The 23,796-nt window shown below is 35.4% G+C and overlaps 1 protein-coding gene across 1 annotated transcript; it reads right to left on the bottom strand.

Moving 5' to 3' along the window:
- Nucleotides 1-12,201: 12,201 nt before the first annotated feature.
- LOC140983270 (uncharacterized) lies at nt 12,202-15,722 on the bottom strand. The gene is made up of 8 exons (XM_073450237.1): nt 15,467-15,722; nt 14,518-14,662; nt 14,268-14,436; nt 13,777-14,047; nt 13,234-13,499; nt 12,939-13,154; nt 12,558-12,660; nt 12,202-12,437 (listed from the first exon to the last, which is right to left on the bottom strand). The coding sequence occupies exons 1-8, from the start codon at nt 15,615-15,617 to the stop codon at nt 12,373-12,375; spliced, it is 1,386 nt and encodes a 461-aa protein (XP_073306338.1). The 5' UTR covers nt 15,618-15,722; the 3' UTR covers nt 12,202-12,372.
- Nucleotides 15,723-23,796: the final 8,074 nt, after the last annotated feature.

Genomic DNA, 23,796 nt, shown 5'->3' on the forward strand with positions numbered 1-23,796 from the left:
ACCTCACATCAATTGGATCAATACATAAAACATTATGCTAAAAACCACAACTACTGCCACATTTTTCATATCGTTTCTGCACTTCCATTTCCTACTTGGCTCAAGATCAACTTTCTATTCTACCCATTCATTACTATTCCCAATCACAATTATATAACATAACTCCAACAACTATTCCAATAAACACAACCATAACCATTCTAATCTCATTTCAATAAACAACACCATAAACAATAACCCTTTAACATAATCTCAATCATTAAATCATAAAACATGATCATAACAATAATAACACATAGAGATTAACATGATAAAGGTTGGGCTATTACATCGACCACGACCACGACCAATTCCACGACCACGACCTCGACCTCGACCAAAACCTTGTCTTTGAATTTGATTTTGGTTTCCAGATTTAAATTCATTTTTACTAACAACATTTAATTCTGGAAATGCTGTTGATCCAGTGGATCGGGACTGATGATTTCTCATTAATAGCTCGTTGTTCTTTTCCGCCACAAGAAGACAGGCGATGAGTTCAGAATATCTTGCAAATCCTCGCGCTCTATATTGTTGCTATAGAGCTAGATTTGATGCGTGGAACGTGGAAAATGTTTTTTCAAGCATTTCCGATTCTGTAACCTCATGTCCACAAAATTTTAATTGCGAGATTATTCGATACATCGCCGAATTGTAATCACTTACTTTCTTAAAATCTTGGAATCTCAACATATTCCATTCATCACGGGCGGTCGGAAGTATAACTTCTCTTATATGTTCAAATCTTTCTTTTAATCCTTTCCACAGAGTCATGAGATCTTTTTCGATGAGATACTCACATTTCAAACCTTCATCAAGATATCGACGCAAAAATATTATAGCTTTTGCTTTTTCTTGTGATAAAGATATACAATTTTCTTTAATAGTCTCGCTTAGACCCAATGACTCAAGATGCATTTCTACATCTAGAGTCCATGGCATATAATTTTTCCCCGTAATGTCGAGTGCAACAAATTCGAGCTTTGCCAAGTTTGACATGGTGGTACTAAAAAAAATTATGATGCATTTTATTAGTTAATGAATATTGCAATACAAAGTAATGGATAAACAACAAATACAATCATTCGTAAATATAAAGAAAACACACAAGGATGATATTTTCCGATAAATACAAGATTCGTGAGTATTATAACCAAAATAATTAAAAATAATCTTGAGAAAGCCATCTTCTTTTTTCTACGAAAATTTGATGACGAATAATTTTTAGAGAAGAAGAGAAAGTTGAAGTGATTGAATGTGTTTGTGAGATCATATTTATAGGGCAAAAACTAGCAGTTTTGTTACCGTTTATGACCGTTGGTGTACAAAAAAATAAATGTATGAATTTGTATAATTTTATGGTAATAATATGGTGTATATAATATTAGTCATGTTTAAATAATTATGTATATCATATCACATTATTATAATGAGATGTCATATTTTGTTTAAAAATCTTATAGGCTTTTATATTTGTCGTATCCCTTACCGAGAGTGTGGGATGTCGTCTTAACATCCTCCCAGGATTTATAACAAGTTTTTTTTGAAAAATTTATTTTTATTATTTCTGATCTTTATTATATAATAACATTATATTATATATTAAATATATACACAATAAATAAATAAANTCAACATAATTGATATTTTTTCGACATTCGAAATGTTTTTTTAGATGTTATATGATTTAAATTGTTCATAAAATGTTTATATTTGATTTAATTTTCATATATAACGTGGACTCTAACTATTCCGGATTTTAAGTTGATATAGTCCTTTTTGTAAATCGGTTTTCTTCCTTCTTCGATCTTCAAATCATGTTCACGATCAGAAACTTTGTTCCTCGTATAGATCGCACTAGAGATCTAAACTAAGTTTGCATCGAGATTATATCGTCAAAATTTTAAAAATCTGGCGGTGTTGCAGCGGAGTCGGGGGGCGATACTATAATGCTGTGGAGGCACTCGGCCGTACGCCTCTGTTTGGTGGTGGCCGATTTTGTATGAAGGCAGAAAATTTTAGTGGACAAAATTTGTGTGTAAAAATTATGTTATTTGATATAACTTTTAATGAAATATTTATAAGTTTTAATTACTGATCAAATCAGGAATCCTACTTGAATCATGATACAACAATTACATATTCAAAATCTCTCATGCATGTCTTTTCTATTTTTGAAAATATGATGCATAATTAAATTATTATTAACTTTTGATAATACAATATATATAATTGTGTGTGTGTGCGCGCACGCTTTAAATTAAATAATACTTAATTACTCAATTAATTATTTAATATATTATATACTCTTCTAAAATGTTTCATGAGAATTTTGTATTGAAATATTATAAGTTTCAAAGTGTAACAATTAAATCCACATTAGAACTGAAGAACCGAAATGATTGGACAAATCATAACTGAAAGAAGATTTAAAACCGATGACATAAAGTTTCACTAAAAGAATTGGTAATTAGAACTAAAGACTACGTTTAACTGAACACGTAAAACATTTATCAACTGGAGTATCCTTAACTGAAACGACATTAGTTAGAACTGATGATGTTCAGTTGAACTAATATATTGAACAGTTGACTCTTGATCAGTTAGCCACGTCATCAGTTGTAGTATCAGTCGACAGACTGACAGTTCGTACCAAAGCAAAACAGATGAAACAGAGCTGAACAATATGATATTTCGTACCACTGTCAGATAAAGCCACCAGCTTGAACTAAACGATGATTCAACGGATATTAGTCATTAAATGCATTCAATGTGACCGTTGGGATCGAAGACTATATATAGCTGATCGATTCAGTTGAAGAAGGGTGGTGAAAAACACACTAAACAAACAATCGACGATCATCAATCAGTTGCTATACATTGTTCGAGCATTTTCTCAGTTTACAAATCGCACACTTAAGCTGTTGTTTTCATTGTATTTATACATAGCATTCAGACTATTCGTTAAGAGCGATTCAGTTATTTGCTATAAGATATTTGAAAAATTAAGAGTTTCAGTTTGACAGTGTATAAGTTAAACTGAAGTGGATTATTATAATCTGTTGTAATACATCAAATTCTTTTAGTGAAAAACTTATCTTTGAGATAGAAGCGGTGACGTATGAGCATTTGAAGACTTCGGACATCCATAAAAATCGTGTGTTCTAGTTTATTTTCTATTCAGTTTTTACAGTACCATACACTTGATATTCAATCTATATTTCAGTCTAATTCTGCACTATCATTAGTTGACTGATTTATATTGACAAACAAGATTTCAGGATCAGTCAAATAAAATACTGATTCATACTCAAAAGATTTCAAAAAGCCCGAGTGTTTATTTAACTCCCCTTCTAAACACTCTAACAGTATTAGTCGATCATATCAAGTGGTATCAGAACTGTTAATCTTGTCTTGAATATTCTCACACGATCAAACTGATAATCAAGTCATCATTCAACAAAATTCTCATATTCTCCAGAGAAGAGTTTGGCGATAGGAAGATCAGAATGAAGATCAGAATGCAAGCTCATTTAATTGCTCAGGACGATGACATGTGGTATGTCATAAGTGACGGACCCATGAAGATTATGAAAGCCAACACATCTGTTGCTCTTACTTACGGAGCACCACATCGTATAGAAAAGTAACGAGATGAGTGGACTTCAGAAGATAAAAGAAATGCTAACTTAGACAATGTTGTGAAGGACATCTTGTACAAGACACTAGATAAAAACACATCCAGCAAAATTAAAATGTGTAAATCAACTAAGAAAATTTGGGTGAAGATGATTCAGTTGTGTGAAGGAAATGAGCAGACCAAGGAAAATAAACTTTTAGTTATTGTCCAGAAGTTCGACAACGTCAAGATGAAAGCCAGAGAATCAATGAGTGAATTTGATGAAAGAGTAAGTAGGATCGTGAACAAACTGAATACACTAGGAATAGTGTACTCAAACAAAGAGATTGTCCTAAAAGTAATGAGTGGTCTTCCCAAGGAATGAGATGTCAAAATCATGACAATTAAAAAATCGAAATATTTGAATAAAGTGGAGCTACATGATTTATTTCAGACTTAAAAGCCTACTAGTTCGAAATGCAAACCAGAGAAAGAGAGCCAATAGTTCCATCAGTTACAACTACTTTAAGTGCACTGAAACTGGAACCAACAGTTTTAGTTGAAAAGTCAGCAGAATAACTGAGCAATGATGCAATGTCATTGTTTGTAAATAAATTTGGCAAGTTTATGAGAAAGAATCAAAGTCTCTTTCAGAGAAACAATCATAGAAATGAATCAAAGAAATAATCAAATGCGTGCTTCAATTGTGGAAAAACTAGTCACTTCATTACTGATTATCCAAAGCCTAAAAATGACACATAAGATCAGTTGAAAAGGGTAAAAAGCCCTTCGAGCACAGAAAAAGATTCAAGGATGAGAAGAATTCATCCAGAAGAAAGCATGAAGCATTGTTAGCTGAAGAAAATAAGTCAAAGTTGGCTGAAACTGATAGCGAAGCATCTGAAACCGAGAGCTCAAGCAGCTCAAGTGATGAAGAGGAGGTGAAATGCATCATGGCTGATGATACAGAGCTGGAGTCCAGTAGTGATCAGGTATTTTACTTTTGTTCTACTTATTTCACACGATAAGAACTTTATTTTTCACTCCACGATATGGTTAATGAGTACCGCAAGCTAGCTATCTTCTTTGAAGAAGTTAAAGCTAAGCAAAATTCCATAAAATAACAATTTGATCCAAAAGTTTTAAAAAATCAGAAAATCGTCCCGAAGCTCCCAAAAAAGAGTCTCTGTGGAGTAGGCCTGCCCGAAACCATCTTGGTCACCCTGCCCATACCCCTTTCTGCGCTGCCCGAATTGTTTGATTCCAAAACTGTAGTGCCCGAAAACTAACGCACGTAAACCACATGCATGATTTAATTTGTTAACCTATTTAATTAAATTAAAATTAGTTAAATGGTGCATGTCACATGATTTAAAAAATGTTAAATGTTTATATGCTTATTTTTATGCACATTAGAATATATACTTGAGTTTTAGTTTTTCAGGCGAATATTCAATGTTAGATCGAGGAAAGGAGAATGGAAATGATTTAGGTGATTTAATAAAATGTTATATTTTTATTTTAAGCCAAGAAAATTAGTTATTTTAAATGATGTATGGATTTTAGCATTTTAAAGTTCTGTTTAAATTATTAGACGATTTATAAGATTTTAAACACTTTAAATGTAAATTTTGAAAATTTGAGGATTTAATCCTTAAATTGGATTTAAAATATTTTATAATTAATTTTATGCCTTAATTTATTTATTTAATTAGTATTGAAGTTAAATTAGGATTTTAAGTACTCCATTTAGCTATTTCGAAATTTGGAGATTTTAATCTAAAAATTAGGTAGTTGAATATTTTTCTAAATTTTTGACTGAGTCTAAATAAATAATTAGTATGAGTTTAGCCTATTAATTTATTTTATTAGACTTTTTCTAACCCTAATTATATATTATTTATACTAATCACACACACCTGCATCTAAACACACACACCCCCAACGCGCACACACATACACGTTACTTTTTGGAGGAAAAACTAGGGTGCTAAGCACAACCTTCAGCAGCCACCATCACAGACTATTCTTTCCAAATTTCTGAGGGTTCACACTCAAATTCTTAGCTAAAAACGTGCAGCAAGCGTCTCCCGGACATCCCTCGTAATCCACCGCTTCGGTATTCAATATTTTCGTGCGTTTTAAGCGAAGGCATGAATTAATTTTTCTTTTACGCATCGATCTTGTCATATTAGTATTTTGATGTAAATTGTGCATGATGTATATTGTGCATGAAGATTCGGTGTTATATGCAAAGTTTGATGGATTATGGTTTAAACGATTTCTAGAAACTTTTGACTCACAAAATCCGCCATTTGCTGTCTTTTCGATTCCTACGGTTTATATGTCGGCTTTCTTGAAACATTTTCAACATATGATTTGTAGTACATTGTAATACCTTTGATTTTTATAGCAAATTCGTAATTTTTTGATAACAAATGAGGTAGATATGATTTTTATCGTAAAACCGCTCAAATTGTGAAAATTTGTTCATGTTCTTCATGTTTTCTCAAGTTTTTTGTTACAGGCTTCGTTGGGATCTCCTGGATCTTTGCCGCTGTGTTTGGATATTATTTAGGGTGTGTTTAGATGTTTCTAAGTATAACGGCTGGAAGTGGTCTGGTACAGCAGGAGCCGTGGGATGAATTTTTGTGTAGGTTACGTGATATAAGGGCTGTTCTTGGGTTTGATCGTGCAGCTCACTGTATGGATTGACCAGGGCTCTTGGCTATGGTATGGGGCATGTATTAGGGTCCTAGGATGAGTCTTGTTATGATTGTTCATGGCCTGGAATGGCAGTTAGGTGGCTGGAACCAGGAAACCAAAAGCTGTATAGGATTGGTTTTCATGAGTGCATGGTCACGACAGTGGGCTTGGGTTCAGGCTTGGGTCAGTCCAGGGCTAGGGGAAGTAGCTAGGGTTGCACCTTAGGGTCTTAAAGAGGGTCTCATGATCTTGGCTCAGGGCTTGGGTTGGTCGAGAAGGTGGCTAGACCCAAATTGACAGCAACTGCGCATGGTGCTTCTCGGGTGGTAGTTGCACGGCTGCTGCATTTTCGTGGCATGGGTACTGCTCCTGAGTTAAAAAGGAATTGAAATTGGACTTAAATCATGTATAAGGGTTGAGTCTAGGGCTTGGTTTGGGTCCAGTTCGAGTCGGCCTAAACATGAAGTCGTTACAAGCGTTTATGTGTCGAAGCGTGTCTCCTTGGGCAGTTTCATTGCATGGTCGGTTGGTCCATGTTTTAAGGCGGTTCGATCATGATTCAGGGATAATTTAGGCTCTTGGACAATAGGTTAGGATGTTGGCTAAGTTAGGTCGTAAGCTATTTTATTTGATTCGGGAGTCGTACGTGTACGTTATGAAATTTTGGGTTGTTACGAATTAATTGTTTAGAATGTTTCAGCCGTTGCCCAAGCGAGATCTAACGAAGCCCACGACGTTTGTAAGTATGATTGACGTGAAAAATATTTCTACGCAAAATTATGTATGATTATGTATGATATGATGTAAGCACTTTTATGAAATTGTTTATGCAGATATGGCACGTCTATGCTCATGATTGCTCAGCTTCTCCTACGTACGCACTACTTTCAAATGCATGAATTTTATTAAGTATTACTTGCTATTTGTGGTTTATACATGTCGAGTTTTTAGGTTCACTAGACTTGATCGATGCAGATGATGATACTTTTGATTAGGCATGAGGTGCTGACCAGTGAGCTTGCTCGGACTGTGTGCAGTGCAAACTCGAGGACCGCTATTGTTATGAAAGGATCTTATGCACGTTATACATTTTAACTCTGATTTTATTAATTCACGTTTTGTTGGCGACCAAGTATTTTCTTATGCTCGTTTTCGAATAATGCTTTTTCAGTTGTTATGAATGATATTTTTATGTCTTGGAAATATTTTTGTACTTACTAATTTCAAGAATTTAGTCAAACATTTTATTTAATACAGAATGCGAGGGTTACTATTTAAATAAGAAAATTTTTATTTTTTCGCAAATTTTAAAGTAGTATTCGTTATTTTAGCACGTGACATTACAGTTGGTATCAGAGCGGTGTTCTTGTAAAGGGTTGTGCCTACTGTCGGTTGCGAGAAACTCATGAAGTCATGCATCAGGACTCTAAGTTTAAAACAAAAAATTATTTTGGGAGCATCAAAATGTGATTTCGTTATATGCATATTTAAGATTTGATTTACGTTTAGTGTATAAAATGAATATTATTTTCATGCGTGTTCTTTACATGTTGGGTTTAATATTGGAACAGTGTGCCTCTTAGACGTTTGGTTTCCCATGAGAACTGATATATGAACTGGAGCATTAGTAATGTCTTTGTGCGAAACTCACTCAACTATTCAATAAACTTAACTCTCTGTATATGTGAGTGATTGTGTTTGATTGTGTGTGAGAACTGATATATGAATACAACACGAAAGTGTTCTCACACACTGAGAGAAAAATGCTCCTAAACTGAGCTGAAAACACTTTGAAGTGTTCCCTCAAATCTGGGCTGATTGCTTCTGTAAGCATATATAAGTTGAGCGTGCCCTTCTTCTTCTCTCTTGTATTTCCGCACACAAGTATATGTTTGTTGATGATCTTGGTCTTGTATTTATAGAGGCAATGCGACCATACACCAAGACTCATCAAATATGTTCCTTGAATTTGAATTCGTTCCTTGAAATGTGTTTGTATTTTCCGACAGTTATTCTAGAACGTTTTGGCTTTAAGCTCTGCTGCAACGTCCATTATTTTCCTTTGACTGGACAAAAGCTTTTCCTCAATGCGCACAGCCGGATTCCATTGAATAAGCTTGTCGTGTTCTGCAAACTGATTGATTCCTAACTGATGTTCTGAACTGGTCAGTTGGACTGATCTTGAGCTGGTTTGGTGAAATCAGTTAGCTCGTCAGCTGAACTGATTTTACTGCTTCAGTTGAACTGGTCAGCTGGGTTCTTCATCAGTTGAGTTCTTCAGCAGCTGGCCGGACTTCTGAAGTTCTTCTACTGAACTGCCTATCAGCTAGACAATCAGTTGAAATGGTCTTTGATATATCAATTGAACTGGTTCAGTTTGGGCGATCAGTTGGCGCTTTCATTTTACGTCTCGATAGCTCCAGTTTTGGCTCGATAACTGATCAGTTTGAGTCTTGATCAGTTTCAGCTCCTGCGCACTTAGGTAAATTCATTAGAAACAAAAATAACAAGCTTTGTTAAAATCAAAATCAAGATTGCGAACATGAAATGTTCCAACAATCTCCTCTTTTTTTATGATCACAAAAGTTGATCAATTAAAGCGATTTAAAATTTTAAAATTCAACTGATTCTCTCCTTTTGTGAGAATAAAAAACATTTAAGGCGATTTAAAAAGAATTTTTCAGTTCGAGGGATAAGAAAACTCCTCCTTAAGAACTGAATTTAAAAACGAGTTGAAAATACTTTTCAGTTCGAGGGATAACTCTAAAGAAAAATTCTCTCTCAAGAACTGAATTAAAAACTAGTTTAAACATTTTTCAGTTCGAGAGATAATTTTAAAGAAAACTCCCCCTAAAGAACTGAATTAAAAACTCTCCCTAAAAATATAATCAATTATGCTATTTAATGAAGTTTTAGCATCAACACATTAACTGAAAATATCAGTTCAGTTACATTCAAACCAATTGGATAAACATGATGTTTATTTAATCAAATAAGCGTCCCTTGTATTATACATTAAGCACACCAACAAGTGTAAGGGACTTGCTACTACAATAGCAAATATTAAACAACATCAAATATCAGTCATTTTATACATAATAGAACTGAATATACCAATAACTGGTTGCCTTGAATGCTTTGAAATGTTGCGTCGATCTTGAGTCTTTTTTTGCCAAAAGAGCAGCTAATTTACCCTGGACTTGATCTCTGTGCTGGCTAACTGGTCGAGCTGACTCAAACTGGACTCAACTGATGCTGAACCACATTGATCATCTACTTTGATCTGATATGACAATTAAGCGGCGGTAAACTGAAGATGATTAAGCTCCTAATCATCCAGCATTTCAGCTTAGCTAGGTTTCGTCTATTGATCAGCTGAACTGGTAGGCTGGCAACTGAAATCTTGTCCACCGATCAGTTTAGCTGTTCTGCTGTCAGTTGAACTCAAAACCCTGCAAGTTGCTAAAACAACAAAATCTGGAGTCGAGAGAAGTTGCTACAATGTTAGTTGTAGATCCAACAATCTTCCCTCGTCCCATGGTAAGCTTATATAAAATTTTTAAGTGGATTTTGAAATCCATTTTAAATAACATTTTGAAACATATTTTAAAATATTAGCTTTAAAATGTCCTTCTTAAAACAACTAGCTCTGATACCAATTGAAGGATCGGTTCGGGCACTTCCGAAGGTGCTTCAAATACAATATTCTCCATGAGCTTCAATAGCTCATATTCTAAGAATGTAAACACCGATGAATTAGATCGAGTTTGGTTTTAACCAAGCGGAAAATACCCGAAGTAATCTTTCGTTAAGAAAGCTGACTAATTTGAAAGCCTTTTAACTTGTGTAAACTGATTAACTAAAATAAGGGGAATCGGTTTTTTCATATATCAGTTCAGTTATGGTGAGAACTGAACTGATAACTGCTCGAACTGATCAAATCAGTTTGAAAACAAATGTTACACAGTTAAGTAAACAAGATATGTTTATGGATGTTCGGAGACTTCAACTGCTTCTATGTCACCCATTCTACCACCTCGGGTAAGATCCACAATAAGGCTTTGACTTATATAATGCTTTGTACAAACCCACTCAGCTTAGGACATAACCTACTGTCTAACTGAACTCCTAGCCTAGACTGAAAGCAACACTTTCCAACCAACACTTGTTTAACGTCTATGTGTCAAAGACTACATACACAAGTTTAATGTCTTTGTGCAAGACTCACTCAGCTATTCAATAAGCTTAACTATCTGTATATGTGAGTGATTGTGTGTGCGTATGTGTGAGAACTGATATATGAATACAACAAGAAAGTGTTATCACACACTGAGAGAAAAATGCTCCTAAACTGAGCTGATAACACTTTGAAGTGTTCCTTCAAATCTGGGCTGATTGCTTTTGTAAGCAGATATAAGTTGAGCATGCCCTTCTTCTTCTCTCTTGTATTTTCGCACACATGTATATGTTTGTTGATGATCTTGATCTGGTATTTATAGAGGTAATGCGATCGTACACCAAGACTCATCAAATATGTTCGTTGCAATTTGAATTTGTTCCTTGAAATGTGTCTGTACTTTCCGGCAGCCATTCTGGAATGTTTTGGATTTAAGCTTTGCTGCAACGTCCATTATTGTCCTTTGACTGGAAAAAGACTTTTCCTCAATGCGCAGAGCTGGATTCCATTGAATAAGTTTGTCGTATTCTGCAAACTGATTGATTCCTAACCGATGTTCTGAACTGATCAGTTGGACTGATCTTGAGCTGGTTTGGTGAAATCAGTTGGCTCGTCAGCTGAACTGATTTCACTGCTTCAGTTGAACTGGTCAGCTGGGTTCTTAATCAGTTGAGCTCTTCATCAGCTGGCCGGGCTTCTGAAGTTCTTCTGCTGAACTGCCTATCAGCTGGACAATCAGTTGAACCGGTCTTTGATATATCAGTTGAACTGTTTCAGTTTGGGTGATCAGTTGGCGCTTTCAGTTTGCGTCTCAATAGCTCCAGTTTTGGCTCGATAGCTTCTACGCACTTAGGTAAATTCATTAGAAACAAAATTAATAAGTTTTGCTAACATCAAAATCAAGATTACGAACATGAAATGTTCCAACATACACCATATATTAAATAATTAAAAATAATTATTGAAATAAAAATATTTTTCTTTAATTATCCCCGGTCTCCGTTCTCGTTCGAGCGCGAAAAACTAGTAAAAGCTCTTATGCATGAAACTTTAATAAACCATGCAATTATCATGCATTAAATGCATAAAAATAATTAAACACATATTTTAATAAAAACCCTAGATTGTATGAAGTCTGGTTACGTAGTTCGAATTTTTTAAATCTTACGGTTGTGTTCAGCAGAAGGTGACAAAATCAAGAACACCAAAACAATGGTACAAAAATTAATATTACTACCAAAAGGAATGACGGAACAAAAATTAAAATATTATCAGTCAATAATCTAAAATGTTACACAATATTCACATCACCAACAACGATTAACGTACTATTGGTTGACACCTGATGCGTGTTTTGTTTCTAAAAGCCGAAGGAACGAAGTAAATGCAAAATAATGAAGTAAATGCTTTGATAATGCTTTGATTAGATATACATCATCGTGATTATTATAATAATATGACTGTTGGAACATGAAAACAGACTATCGCAAGAAAAGTATCTTGAATTTGATCTCTATTAAATATATTAATTAATTTACCATTCTCATTCCAATTTACTTTTTACCAAGTATGGAGGTCACACCTTTGGATTTTAGCATTCTCGCCCTCCTTGCAAAAGCTCCCGTCAATAGTTTCAATAAAAATCGTAGTTTTATGCTCAAAAAAATAAACAAATATCTGAAAGTGGAGATATGGAGAGAACATTTTAGTGAACAAATGGCTAACATCCATATTATACACTTAAACTAAATATAAATCATCAAAAAATGATATGTATCGGATAAAATTGCTAATGGATACTTCAAAACAGTAAAAAGATTATATAAAATCATCAAGCAGAGTCTAATGGCTCAGCCTCGGTGTTTCTTTCTTTCAACGTGGTCCATTCTTCTGTCTCTGGAAATGAGGAAAAACAATCATTAGAACAAGGGAGCATAAAGATTTTATCGCTTATTTTGAAAATTTACTGCATTAGACTTCAAAAGAGTTGTCAATTTTAGTCGACATGTTACTAACTTGGCTTGTCTCCAATTGCCGATAGCCGTTTTTGTAGAATTGAGGCCACAAAGAGAAAGATGGAGCACATACCAAACATAACTGTGATTGGAAATGCATTAACCTACAAATATTGAAGAGATTGTTAGCATCCAATAGTCGGCTGGAACAACAAAATCGTGATGTTGAAATGGGAATTTCTAATTTGACTTAATTTCTGGGCATAAATCAGCTATAAATCATTTAATATTATCATGTTAAGAAAATACCCAACAGGATCAGCAAGTGGCGATCTGCCTTCGAAGGAAGACTGATTTGGATCAACATTGGGATGGGTGGGAAGGACAAAACTAATAATTAACCAAATAGTGTGGGGGAACGGTGAAATTGTAACAGACGTACATTGTACAACACGATGCAGACAAAGATGTTCAGTGGGATGCGGAAGAAGTTCATAATGGTGCTCCGGGCCTCCTCAGGTATGTATTGGGATCTCATCTTCATGATGGACGGCCAGAAGATACCTACACAAGCTTCAAAAGTACAGAAACCAAGAAGCTGAAGACAGCCTGAGAATGAGATGCCAACCCCTTCCGCATTTGAAGGAGTTATGAAGAACTGCCATAGAGAAGCAACGTGTTATATATTGTTCAACAATATAAAATCAAGTGAAATAACATCAGAATCCCGGACATACATTGGTCAGTATGGGGAGCAAAAGCGAGGCAGAAGATATAACAAAAACAATCTGCATGTAGCTCTCCACTTTAACTGTATTGCGGGCCAATAGACGAGCTGCAATTGTGCTTCCCAACATTGAAGCCAACATAAAAGTTGCAAAAATAAATCCATGTGGAATATCTTCGTCATTTGGACTAAGAGCAGGTGTCCAGAGGAACACAAATGTGTACATCGAACCTTCAAACAAAGACTGTATTGCACCAAGCAATGCAATCTTCTCATCTGACAAACATCAAGTTCCAAAAAAGGATTTAAATTAAACAAGAGAGAAATATATTAGCAGGTTTTGCTGTTTGGTGGTAGCAAAAAAAATGAAGTAAGCAACCGAAGTTCAAAGGGAGCAGCTGAAAGTATCGACATCAGGTTACTGCATTGTCTTCTTTAAATTCTTTCGTGATTATATGGAAAAATGGGACCGAAGAACGGTAACCTTTACTTCTCTTTACAGAGCTACTGACTCATTAGAGGAAGATTTTTCATGTAAAAGATTTAAGCATACCAGAGGCAATTGCAACAGCTGCGCCCTTGAATTGAGTAAGCAAGTCCTTGCTCTCTGAAGTGTCTCCATAATTCTCTGTCCACGACGCTAGTATTACAGCCATTCCTATGGCTAGAAATATGGCAGCAGCATCAAAGGGTGATACTGGTCCAAGATTCAAGGTATCCACCAGCAGATTTCCAAACAACCCAGATAAAATGGCAACAAGACCATTGCCGAGAAATATTGCCTTGGAGAAAGTTAATGAGAGCCATTGCTGATCAAAACCCCTCTGCAGATATATATTGAATCAATGATTTCAATCAATAACTATACAGAAGGTAATCATTTTCCGACTCAACAATAAATGAGTTGATGAGTATAATAAATACAGATTTATTAACAAGAAAATTAGCAAATGCAATTTTCCAGATGAGCAGAAGACACAAGATGATAGAAAAGGTAGAGACAATTTCCTTGTATTCATATATATACATACATGGACATCTCACCTTGAAGTGCTCTGCCACAAGCCATGACTCAAATGCAGAAAACAAGAGCGATGTGGCAATACCACCCAAAACACGTCCAATCATCAGAACTTTGTAATGAGGAGAATGCTTGGTCATGCAGCTCAGTGTATACGTGATGCAGTAAGTAATACACGCTCTCTTGCGGCCCCTGCAATTTCATCATAATACTCAAATAAGATAATTTGCAAGAATTATTGCAAATATGCTTTATTTCAAGAGGATGCCATACTGTTTATCTGCCAGAGAACCAACAATTGTACCAAACAACATGGAAGACCCAAATCCAGCGATGAAGAGCTGTCCAATTTCACCTTTTCCAAAACCATAAGTAGTGTAAAGGTAGTAAACATATGGACCCTGCAGCCAGTCACCAGCTGTTTACGTGGAATCAACCGTCAGGACAAGTAGAATCATTGTTTGCAAATATCTCGAAGGACCAAAAAAATTGAAAAAGAATCATAATCTACAAAAAAAATTGGAAGAACCAATTAAAGAATTGCCTAAGCTCCTCATCGAGAGTGAATCGTGTAGATTGCATTATCATAATTACAGTTTCGAAAAACACAAAGGATTAAGGAAATCTGAGCACCAAAATACATTCCTCGTTATACAATTACTAAAATAATCAGTAGTTAGTAGTTCAACGCATTTTGTGGATGAAAAATTCCACTCTATTTGACTACAATAAATCATAGCATCACAACCAACCATTCAAGCAATTAAATACAACACTCTTGAGTACCATACATTTCCTCGGCCAAAATCAAAAACCCAAAAACCAACATCTAGATCCACCAAGAATCCAACATGTTCAGTACCAGCCACAAACATCATATTCAAAGCAGATAGCTCGAATCCCAAAAGTTCAACCACTCGGTACATTAGATCACACACCGCAACCTCCAATTCACAAGCAGTAAACACAACTCAACAGCTCACTCTCCCAAAATCACCTCACACAAACCCCCACATCGAGTGGATCTAAAACATTTACAGAAGAAAAGTGAAGCACAATCGAACTATCAAACGAAATCGAATGGCGAAAGAAGGTAATCAAATCAAAACACACACACAAACACAAAGTAACAGCATTGACTAAATCAAATCAAATCACTCGACACAGAATGCCGAATCAATCACCCCGCAGATCCCATACAACAAAACAAAATTTCACTTACCCATCATGAGCGAATAAACAAGCAAGTAATTATTCTTGAACGATTCAAAGATCGAAGAAGTATTAATCCGATCTTTGTTGGTTTTACTCAGCTCCAAAGCAGCCACCACCGCAGCCAGAGCCCCAAACACCAGATAGTAAAACGGCTCCATTTTCCCCAGCGGAGATTTCCCACTTTCTTCTTCCTCGCGGCAATGAGGATAAACAGAGATTAAGAGAGGCAGCAGGCTCAGTACTATAGCTGGGAAAACGTGAGAAATATGTATCTTGATACGCTTTTACACACATACTAAAGCGTGTTCTGTGTACGTAGCTAGAAAACGAGAAAACGCGTTTTTTTCTAAATTTAGCGTTTTAAACACGTGGTGGGTTGTGATTGGCTCGAGTGTTGTCGGCAGTTTGGCTATCGAGCATGTGAAAGGCTGTCATGGGTCCTAGGGCATGTTTGATAAAATGAAATGGCATGAGAACGAAATGGACATTCTCAGCCTCATTTCATTTTTTATTTACTATAGTTTTTAAAATGAAAACACACATTTTAATAGAAATACTTATTGCCACGAACATGGAATAGTCATTTTTAGGGTATTAATTGGGTTTACCCATATCTACACTTATTATAAAGCGTGATCCCGCTCAAATTGGCCACTTTTCTTCCTGGCAAAAGATAACATCCTTTACATGTGTCTCTTAATCCATATCATTGCTTAGGGCCAAAACCACGTGTGATGCACTCTTTCTCCCACCTCACCCTTGCCCTGCTGGTTGCAATTGCTTTTTGTACCTCTTCATTTTCTTCTTTTTCCATTTCCATCTTGTCTTGCCTTTTGTTTTTCCCCCATTTCAGAGCGTCTCTCCCCCATTTCAGACAGCAGCTTCCAAAAAACGTCCGGCTAGGCGTGTTGTTTGAGCCCTCCTTTCTCCGGCTTCTCGGTGTCGCCTTTATTGCGTTTCTTCTCCAGCTCCTCGCCGTCACCTTTACTGAGCTTCTCCTCTACTTTTGCAAATCGGTGGGCTTCTTGCGACTCTTCGGTCTACTCTCTTCTCCTCTTTCTCTTGTTTTTCTGCCTTTTAGATTTGCTTCTTTTTTGGTCGGCCAGCTTCTTTGCCATGCTTTCACATCGTTTACCCATTTCAAACAGCAGCTTCCAAAAAAACGTTCGGCTAGGCACGCTGTTTGAGTCCTCCTTTCTCCAGCTCCTCGACGTCGCCTTCACTGCGTTTCTTCTCCAGCTCCTCGACGTCATCTCTACTGAGCTTCTTCTCTACTTCTGCAAATCGGTGGGCTTCTTGCGACTCTTCGGTCTGCTCTCTTCTCTTCTTTCTCTTGTTTGTCTGCCTTTTAGATTTGCTGCTTCTTTGATCGGCCAGCTTCTTTGCCATGCTTTCACATCGTTCATTTATAAATAAAATGAGTGAAAAGCATTCGTATGTGATAAAAATACGGTTAAGATGAAATCATGTTTTTTCTTCCTAAAAAATTTCAAAACAATATTCTATGTATATGTGATGCATCATACATATGAAATCCATGAAAACATAACAGAGACGTCAATCTTTTGTGCCACATTGTAGCTTGGCCAAGTTCACGAGGGCGTGGAGATTGAGCACCTTTTACTTGATTTCATTTGTTGGCGTACGTGTTTAGGGATTAGTGATTTTTGATCTTGCAAGAAGCATTTAGTGGGTTTCATATCTTTAAGAAATAATAAAATATGATATCTTTTAATGAAATTCTATTAATTAATTAGTACATTTAGTTTTATCAAATAAATTAAAGATGCATATATACTTGAGAGACGGGCCATATTCTCTGTGCTGCTACTGACGTTGACGCCATTGCTAGAGGGAACATGAGCCGCGTAATTCCCTGTGTAGTAGTTCAATCCCAAGAAGTCGAAAGACCCTTTCAGCAGCGCCGCTTGGTCATCGGTGAATTCCGGCAGTCTATTTCCTAGAATTTCCCGCATAATCGTCGGATATTCGCCGTAAACCAAAGGATTTATAAACCTACAAAACACGATCAAAAATTAATTTTAGGTACGCTTTATATGTTCGTGGTGTGTACCATGTATTGAAAATGGTAATTATACATGATATGTTATTGCAACTCACCATCCATACATAAAATCAAGAGCTCGTTGCGCAGCTTTAATATCGAGTATGTTACTGGAGTAGGGGACAATCCGATGTGTCACTAGAATCACCCCAATTTGCCCTTTCTGAATTGGCTGTACCAAAAAATAAAAAATATATATTACAATTATTTTACTGATTTTAATTATAATTTACTAAAAATTCATATATTGTACCATATTATATTATTGTATTTACCCCCAAGATTGTAAATTAATGACTTCTCTAGCACAATATGATATCTTTTAACAATAATAAAATAATGTGGTAGTAACTATTTAATTTGACGTGAGAACTTAATTGTTTCTTCAAATTGGGATTAGAATATAAGAGTCAATTGTACGTCGGCACCTCCCCAACAATCTTATACCAAGAGAATACATCTCAAAGTAATTGTATATTCAGGAGCAGATAAATTTTTTTTAGGATTTTATAATCTTTCTAATTATATATTAAGAAATAACAGTTTATGATGTTTTATTTAGGAGTTTAGTACATAATTCCAAAACTCAACTTGTTATAATATATAGCACTCTCTTAAAAATCATCTAATAACCTTTTTTGCACTTCCAAAGAAAGTATAATTTCAGATTTTAATTGTATTCTACACTTGTGCTTATATTTATTAAGACAAATAACCTATTATGAACTACATTTGAGACTCTAAACTCGATTAAAAGTAAAAATAATATACACGAATAGACTCAAACATCATTCATTTGAAACTTTCAACAAAATTATAATTGAAAGTTTAGATCCAATAGAAGTTTCGTTAGATAAATTTATTAGTAAAAAAATTTTCATTAAAATAATTATTTTAGCAATTTTTTATTTTATATATATTTCATTTCAAGAAGTTAGTCATGGTCATAAAATAATAGTACAGAGTACTTGTAGTGATTATGATCTGCTGTAAAAGAAATCTGAATAAAAGAAACCATAAATAAAAAGACCAGCAGGATCCATCCTACTCCAAGTGACCAAAACAAAAAGTTTATATAAGCTTCTTCGGGTTTATTATTCATCATTATTTCCTTAGGATTGCATCAATAATCTATGAATAAACAATAAAAATATTGTGTAGCCACCCACAAATTACCTTCAATTGCTGTATTTGAAATTTCAACCGGCTTCCTTTGTTGCTCGTCACTGAACAAGTAATAACTGGTCTGATTACTCCACATGTCCGACCAAGACCTTGCTTTGATGGAACAAAGACATAAGGCACATTCTGCACTCAAAGGCAAAAGATCAGGCAACTTGTTTAGCCTCTGAAATAACCATTCAACATAACACAAACTATCAAACTTGGAGCAACACTTAGAAGTGTATTTTGTGTGTTCAAACAACCCCAAGTAACTCATACCTCATGCTAATTAATTTTTGAAAGTTCCATGTAGTTAGTAATTTCATTTAAACTTTTAAGCAAGTCAACTTATGTTATGTTTGCAGAATGAAATGATTTTTAACTTTGTCAATCAGTATTGAAACAACTCATTAAAACAGCCATGCGCCCACTTCAAAAGCAAAGCACTGCCCTGTGATCCTTCAGTTTTAAGGCCAACTGCATGGTTTTCGAAATGCTTGCTAAGTTTGAGAGATTGTCCACACAAAAAACTAGAATATAATGAGAATTTTAAAAACTCGATGCACCACCCAATCTAACGTAACAAAGCCGTTAACGTGTGGCCCGAAAAAAGAAATCAAAGTGTAAAACCCTCAACAAACTAATCCAACAATCAACACTACACAAAACAAAGGTTTACTATTTGTCGACAACATTAAGATATGTTCTAATTGCCCAGTAAACAACTGGTCTGTGCATACACTTTGTTTTACTAATGCGTCACATGTACGTATTTATTTGTATATGCACCATATATGCTGGCAACCACAAAATTAAATTTCTTCGCAAGGAAAAGTCTCCAAATCCAAAACTCTCACGAACTAAGTTTTTTTTACATTTGTTGGCTCAAATTTTAAGTGGGTTCATCTTACTGGATATTGATTTCTATTTTGTTGCTTGCCTATATTGTTTCCATCTTCGTCCAGATAGGGCTCCACTATATCAGCCTGTCCGTGCTCCAGATGCATAGTATATATTGCTAAAAAATGCTTAGCTCTTCGACTCGCTTACCATATAGGTCCTTCTGTTTATTACAACTTTTTTACTACTTGTTATTTTGTGATTCCATGTTCTGTTCAGCTTCAACCTAAACTTAAAAAACACTAGACTATTAAAATTTGTTTTGGTTTACGATGTCCTACACTTTATAGTTTTGTACATGCGTAATTTAGGCATGGCTATGTCGTCTTTTTTTACCTTACAGTTTCCTGTTCGGCCATCGTAAATATTCATTAGCTCAACTTGTTCCCTCATGGCGATGTGCTTTATTCTGTAGTTTTGGTTCTCAGTAAACTTATCGACGTTTAGGTTTTACTATTTCTTGTTGTTTTATTATTCAGCTCGGTTATAATGCCACGTAAAATTAGCGAACATATCTTGGAAACCACTACGACCACAAAGCTTCGTAAAAGGAAGTATGTACTTGTAAACAAGCATACTTCCTTTTATTTATTGTTTCCATCTTCGTCCAGATAGGGCTCCACTATATCAGCCTGTCCGTGCTCCAGATGCATAGTATATATTGCTAAAAAATGCTTAGCTCTTCGACTCGCTTACCATACAGGTCCTTCTGTTTATTACAACTTTTTTACTACTTGTTATTTTGTGATTCCATGTTCTGTTCAGCTTCAACCTAAACTTAAAAAACACTAGACTATTAAAATTTGTTTTGGTTTACGATGTCCTACACTTTATAGTTTTGTACATGCGTAATTTAGGCATGGCTATGTCGTCTTTTTTTACCTTACAGTTTCCTGTTCGGCCATCGTAAATATTCATTAGCTCAACTTGTTCCCTCATGGCGATGTGCTTTATTCTGTAGTTTTGGTTCTCAGTAAACTTATCGACGTTTAGGTTTTACTATTTCTTGTTGTTTTATTATTCAGCTCGGTTATAATGCCACGTAAAATTAGCGAACATATCTTGGAAACCACTACGACCACAAAGCTTCGTAAAAGGAAGTATGTACTTGTAAACAAGCATACTTCCTTTTATTTATTGTTTCCATCTTCGTCCAGATAGGGCTCCACTATATCAGCCTGTCCGTGCTCCAGATGCATAGTATATATTGCTAAAAAATGCTTAGCTCTTCGACTCGCTTACCATACAGGTCCTTCTGTTTATTACAACTTTTTTACTACTTGTTATTTTGTGATTCCATGTTCTGTTCAGCTTCAACCTAAACTTAAAAAACACTAGACTATTAAAATTTGTTTTGGTTTACGATGTCCTACACTTTATAGTTTTGTACATGCGTAATTTAGGCATGGCTATGTCGTCTTTTTTTACCTTACAGTTTCCTGTTCGGCCATCGTAAATATTCATTAGCTCAACTTGTTCCCTCATGGCGATGTGCTTTATTCTGTAGTTTTGGTTCTCAGTAAACTTATCGACGTTTAGGTTTTACTATTTCTTGTTGTTTTATTATTCAGCTCGGTTATAATGCCACGTAAAATTAGCGAACATATCTTGGAAACCACTACGACCACAAAGCTTCGTAAAAGGAAGTATGTACTTGTAAACAAGCATACTTCCTTTTATTTATTGTTTCCATCTTCGTCCAGATAGGGCTCCACTATATCAGCCTGTCCGTGCTCCAGATGCATAGTATATATTGCTAAAAAATGCTTAGCTCTTCGACTCGCTTACCATACAGGTCCTTCTGTTTATTACAACTTTTTTACTACTTGTTATTTTGTGATTCCATGTTCTGTTCAGCTTCAACCTAAACTTAAAAAACACTAGACTATTAAAATTTGTTTTGGTTTACGATGTCCTACACTTTATAGTTTTGTACATGCGTAATTTAGGCATGGCTATGTCGTCTTTTTTTACCTTACAGTTTCCTGTTCGGCCATCGTAAATATTCATTAGCTCAACTTGTTCCCTCATGGCGATGTGCTTTATTCTGTAGTTTTGGTTCTCAGTAAACTTATCGACGTTTAGGTTTTACTATTTCTTGTTGTTTTATTATTCAGCTCGGTTATAATGCCACGTAAAATTAGCGAACATATCTCGGAAACCACTACGACCACAAAGCTTCGTAAAAGGAAGTATGCTTGTTTACAAGAACGTGGGTTAGCAAAAAACTCTAGGCGAAGAGTGGCTAGGCAAAAACCAATGTTGAGCACAGATGATGCAGAAAATGTTTATGTCGACTCAATGACACATATAGTAACCAGTCCTGATTTACTTCTTGGTGTGCCAAACTGTGAGTTTTGTGATGCAAAACGTATTTACCTTGAACCACACACATTTTGTTTCTCGTCAGGGGAAATAAATCTTTCCCCAACAGAAATGCCTTCTGATTTAATTCAATTGTACCTTGGTAATACTGCCGTCGCTAAAGAATTCAGAACCTGTATACGCAGTTATAACAACATGTTTGCATTTACACCGATGGGTGTACACTGTGACCAATCTTTAGCAGCCAGAAACGATGGTATTTACACATTCTGTGTACAAGGTTAGGTTTACCACTTTTTGGATAAATTAATACCATCAAATAATGAACATCCAAAAAATTTACAGCTTTATTTCTTTGACACTGAACATGAGACATCGAACCGAATGTGTATTAGCTCAAAATTTAAGGAATCTATTGTTGAAAAAATAATTAGCATTTTAACATTAAACCCATATGCAACCTTCTTTCGATCTCTTAACAATTTCCCTAACCTCGACAAATATAAAATTGCTCTGCAAGCTGATCCTATCATTGACTAACGCATCTTCAACAAACATACTGTTTCTCAAATTGCTGGAATATGGCTTGAATCTAATGAGGATGACCAATTAACAAGCCAACACATTCAAATATATCCTCAAGACAGCCAACCTCAAATAATTAAACAATATTTTGCTTGTTACGATCCTATGCAGTATCATCTTATTTTCGCAAACGGAGAACCTGGTTGGCATCGGAAAATTGAAAGATTAGACCACAGACAAAAAATGATGGCCCCTAGGCCACGATGCAGCGGAGAAGCCCTCTACAACATTCAGAACCCCATAAATGCAAATTACATTACGCATAATGAAATTCAAGGTAACTTCAATTTACAATTACGTTGATTTTCCGTTTGGAATTAGGTGATGCACTCTTTATCTTTACCTTTACGTAAACTTACAATGGAAATTTACCGCTCATATAGGTTCTTCAAAGGGCAAACACCAGAGGTCAACTGTATCATGCCGTGAGTATTATTGTTATAAGTTACAAATACGAGAGAATGACAAGTCTTTCTTATTACATATCAGTAGGCTTTTACAACAATATGTGGTTGATATGTACATCAAAATTGAAACTTCACGGTTAGATTTCTTTAGAACGAAGGATGTGCAAGGACGTTTGCGAAACGACATTTACCATGGCTTACTAGATGGTATCGCACAGGGGTATGAAATGGGTGTTGGTGTTGGTAAACGTATAAAATTGCCTTCTTCCTTTATTGGAGGACCAAGGGATATGCGTAAGAGGTACATGGACGCTCTAATTTTAGTGCAACAATACGGAAAGCCTGATATTTTTTTAACAATGACTTCAAGTCCAAACTGGCCTGAGATAAAGGCTTTGTGTTTACCTTCTGATGAAATACAAAATAGACCTGATTTGGTTGGTAGGATATTTCGTGCAAAACTCCAGGTTCTGAAAGATGAGATGCTTATGAAGACAATTTTTGGCCATGTTGTTGCTTACACTTACGTAATAGAATTCAAAAAAAGGGGCTTACCTCACGCTCATTTTTTTGCTTATTTTGACCCAATCATCAAAAATATTTTGCCCTGAGGCAATAGATAGGATTGCCTGTGCACAATTACCTGATCCACATACTCATCCATATTGATTTTCCCTTGTTGTTACACATATGATGCATGGACCTTGTGGCTTGCTCAATCCAACATGTCCTTGTATGAAAAACAATTCTTGTAAATTTAATTATCCTAAGGATTTCTCGGAAATAACCAAATATGGGACAAATGCATATCCAATATACCGTCGCAAAAACGACAATCATAATGTCAAGATTAGAGGTTCTCAGCTTGATAACCAGTGGGTTGTACCCTAT

Source organism: Primulina huaijiensis, chromosome 8, assembly GCF_012295235.1.
Source record: "Primulina huaijiensis isolate GDHJ02 chromosome 8, ASM1229523v2, whole genome shotgun sequence".
NCBI lineage: Eukaryota > Viridiplantae > Streptophyta > Magnoliopsida > Lamiales > Gesneriaceae > Primulina > Primulina huaijiensis.

Coding starts and splice junctions, on each gene's coding strand:
- LOC140983270 (XM_073450237.1), bottom strand. CDS start 15,617: ATGGAGCCGTTTTACTATCTGGTGTTTGGGGCTCTGGCTGCGGTGGTG. Junction 14,437..14,517: donor GGTTCTCTGGCAGATAAACA/GTATGGCATCCT, acceptor ATGAAATTGCAG/GGGCCGCAAGAGAGCGTGTA. Junction 14,048..14,267: donor TTGTGGCAGAGCACTTCAAG/GTGAGATGTCCA, acceptor ATATATCTGCAG/AGGGGTTTTGATCAGCAATG.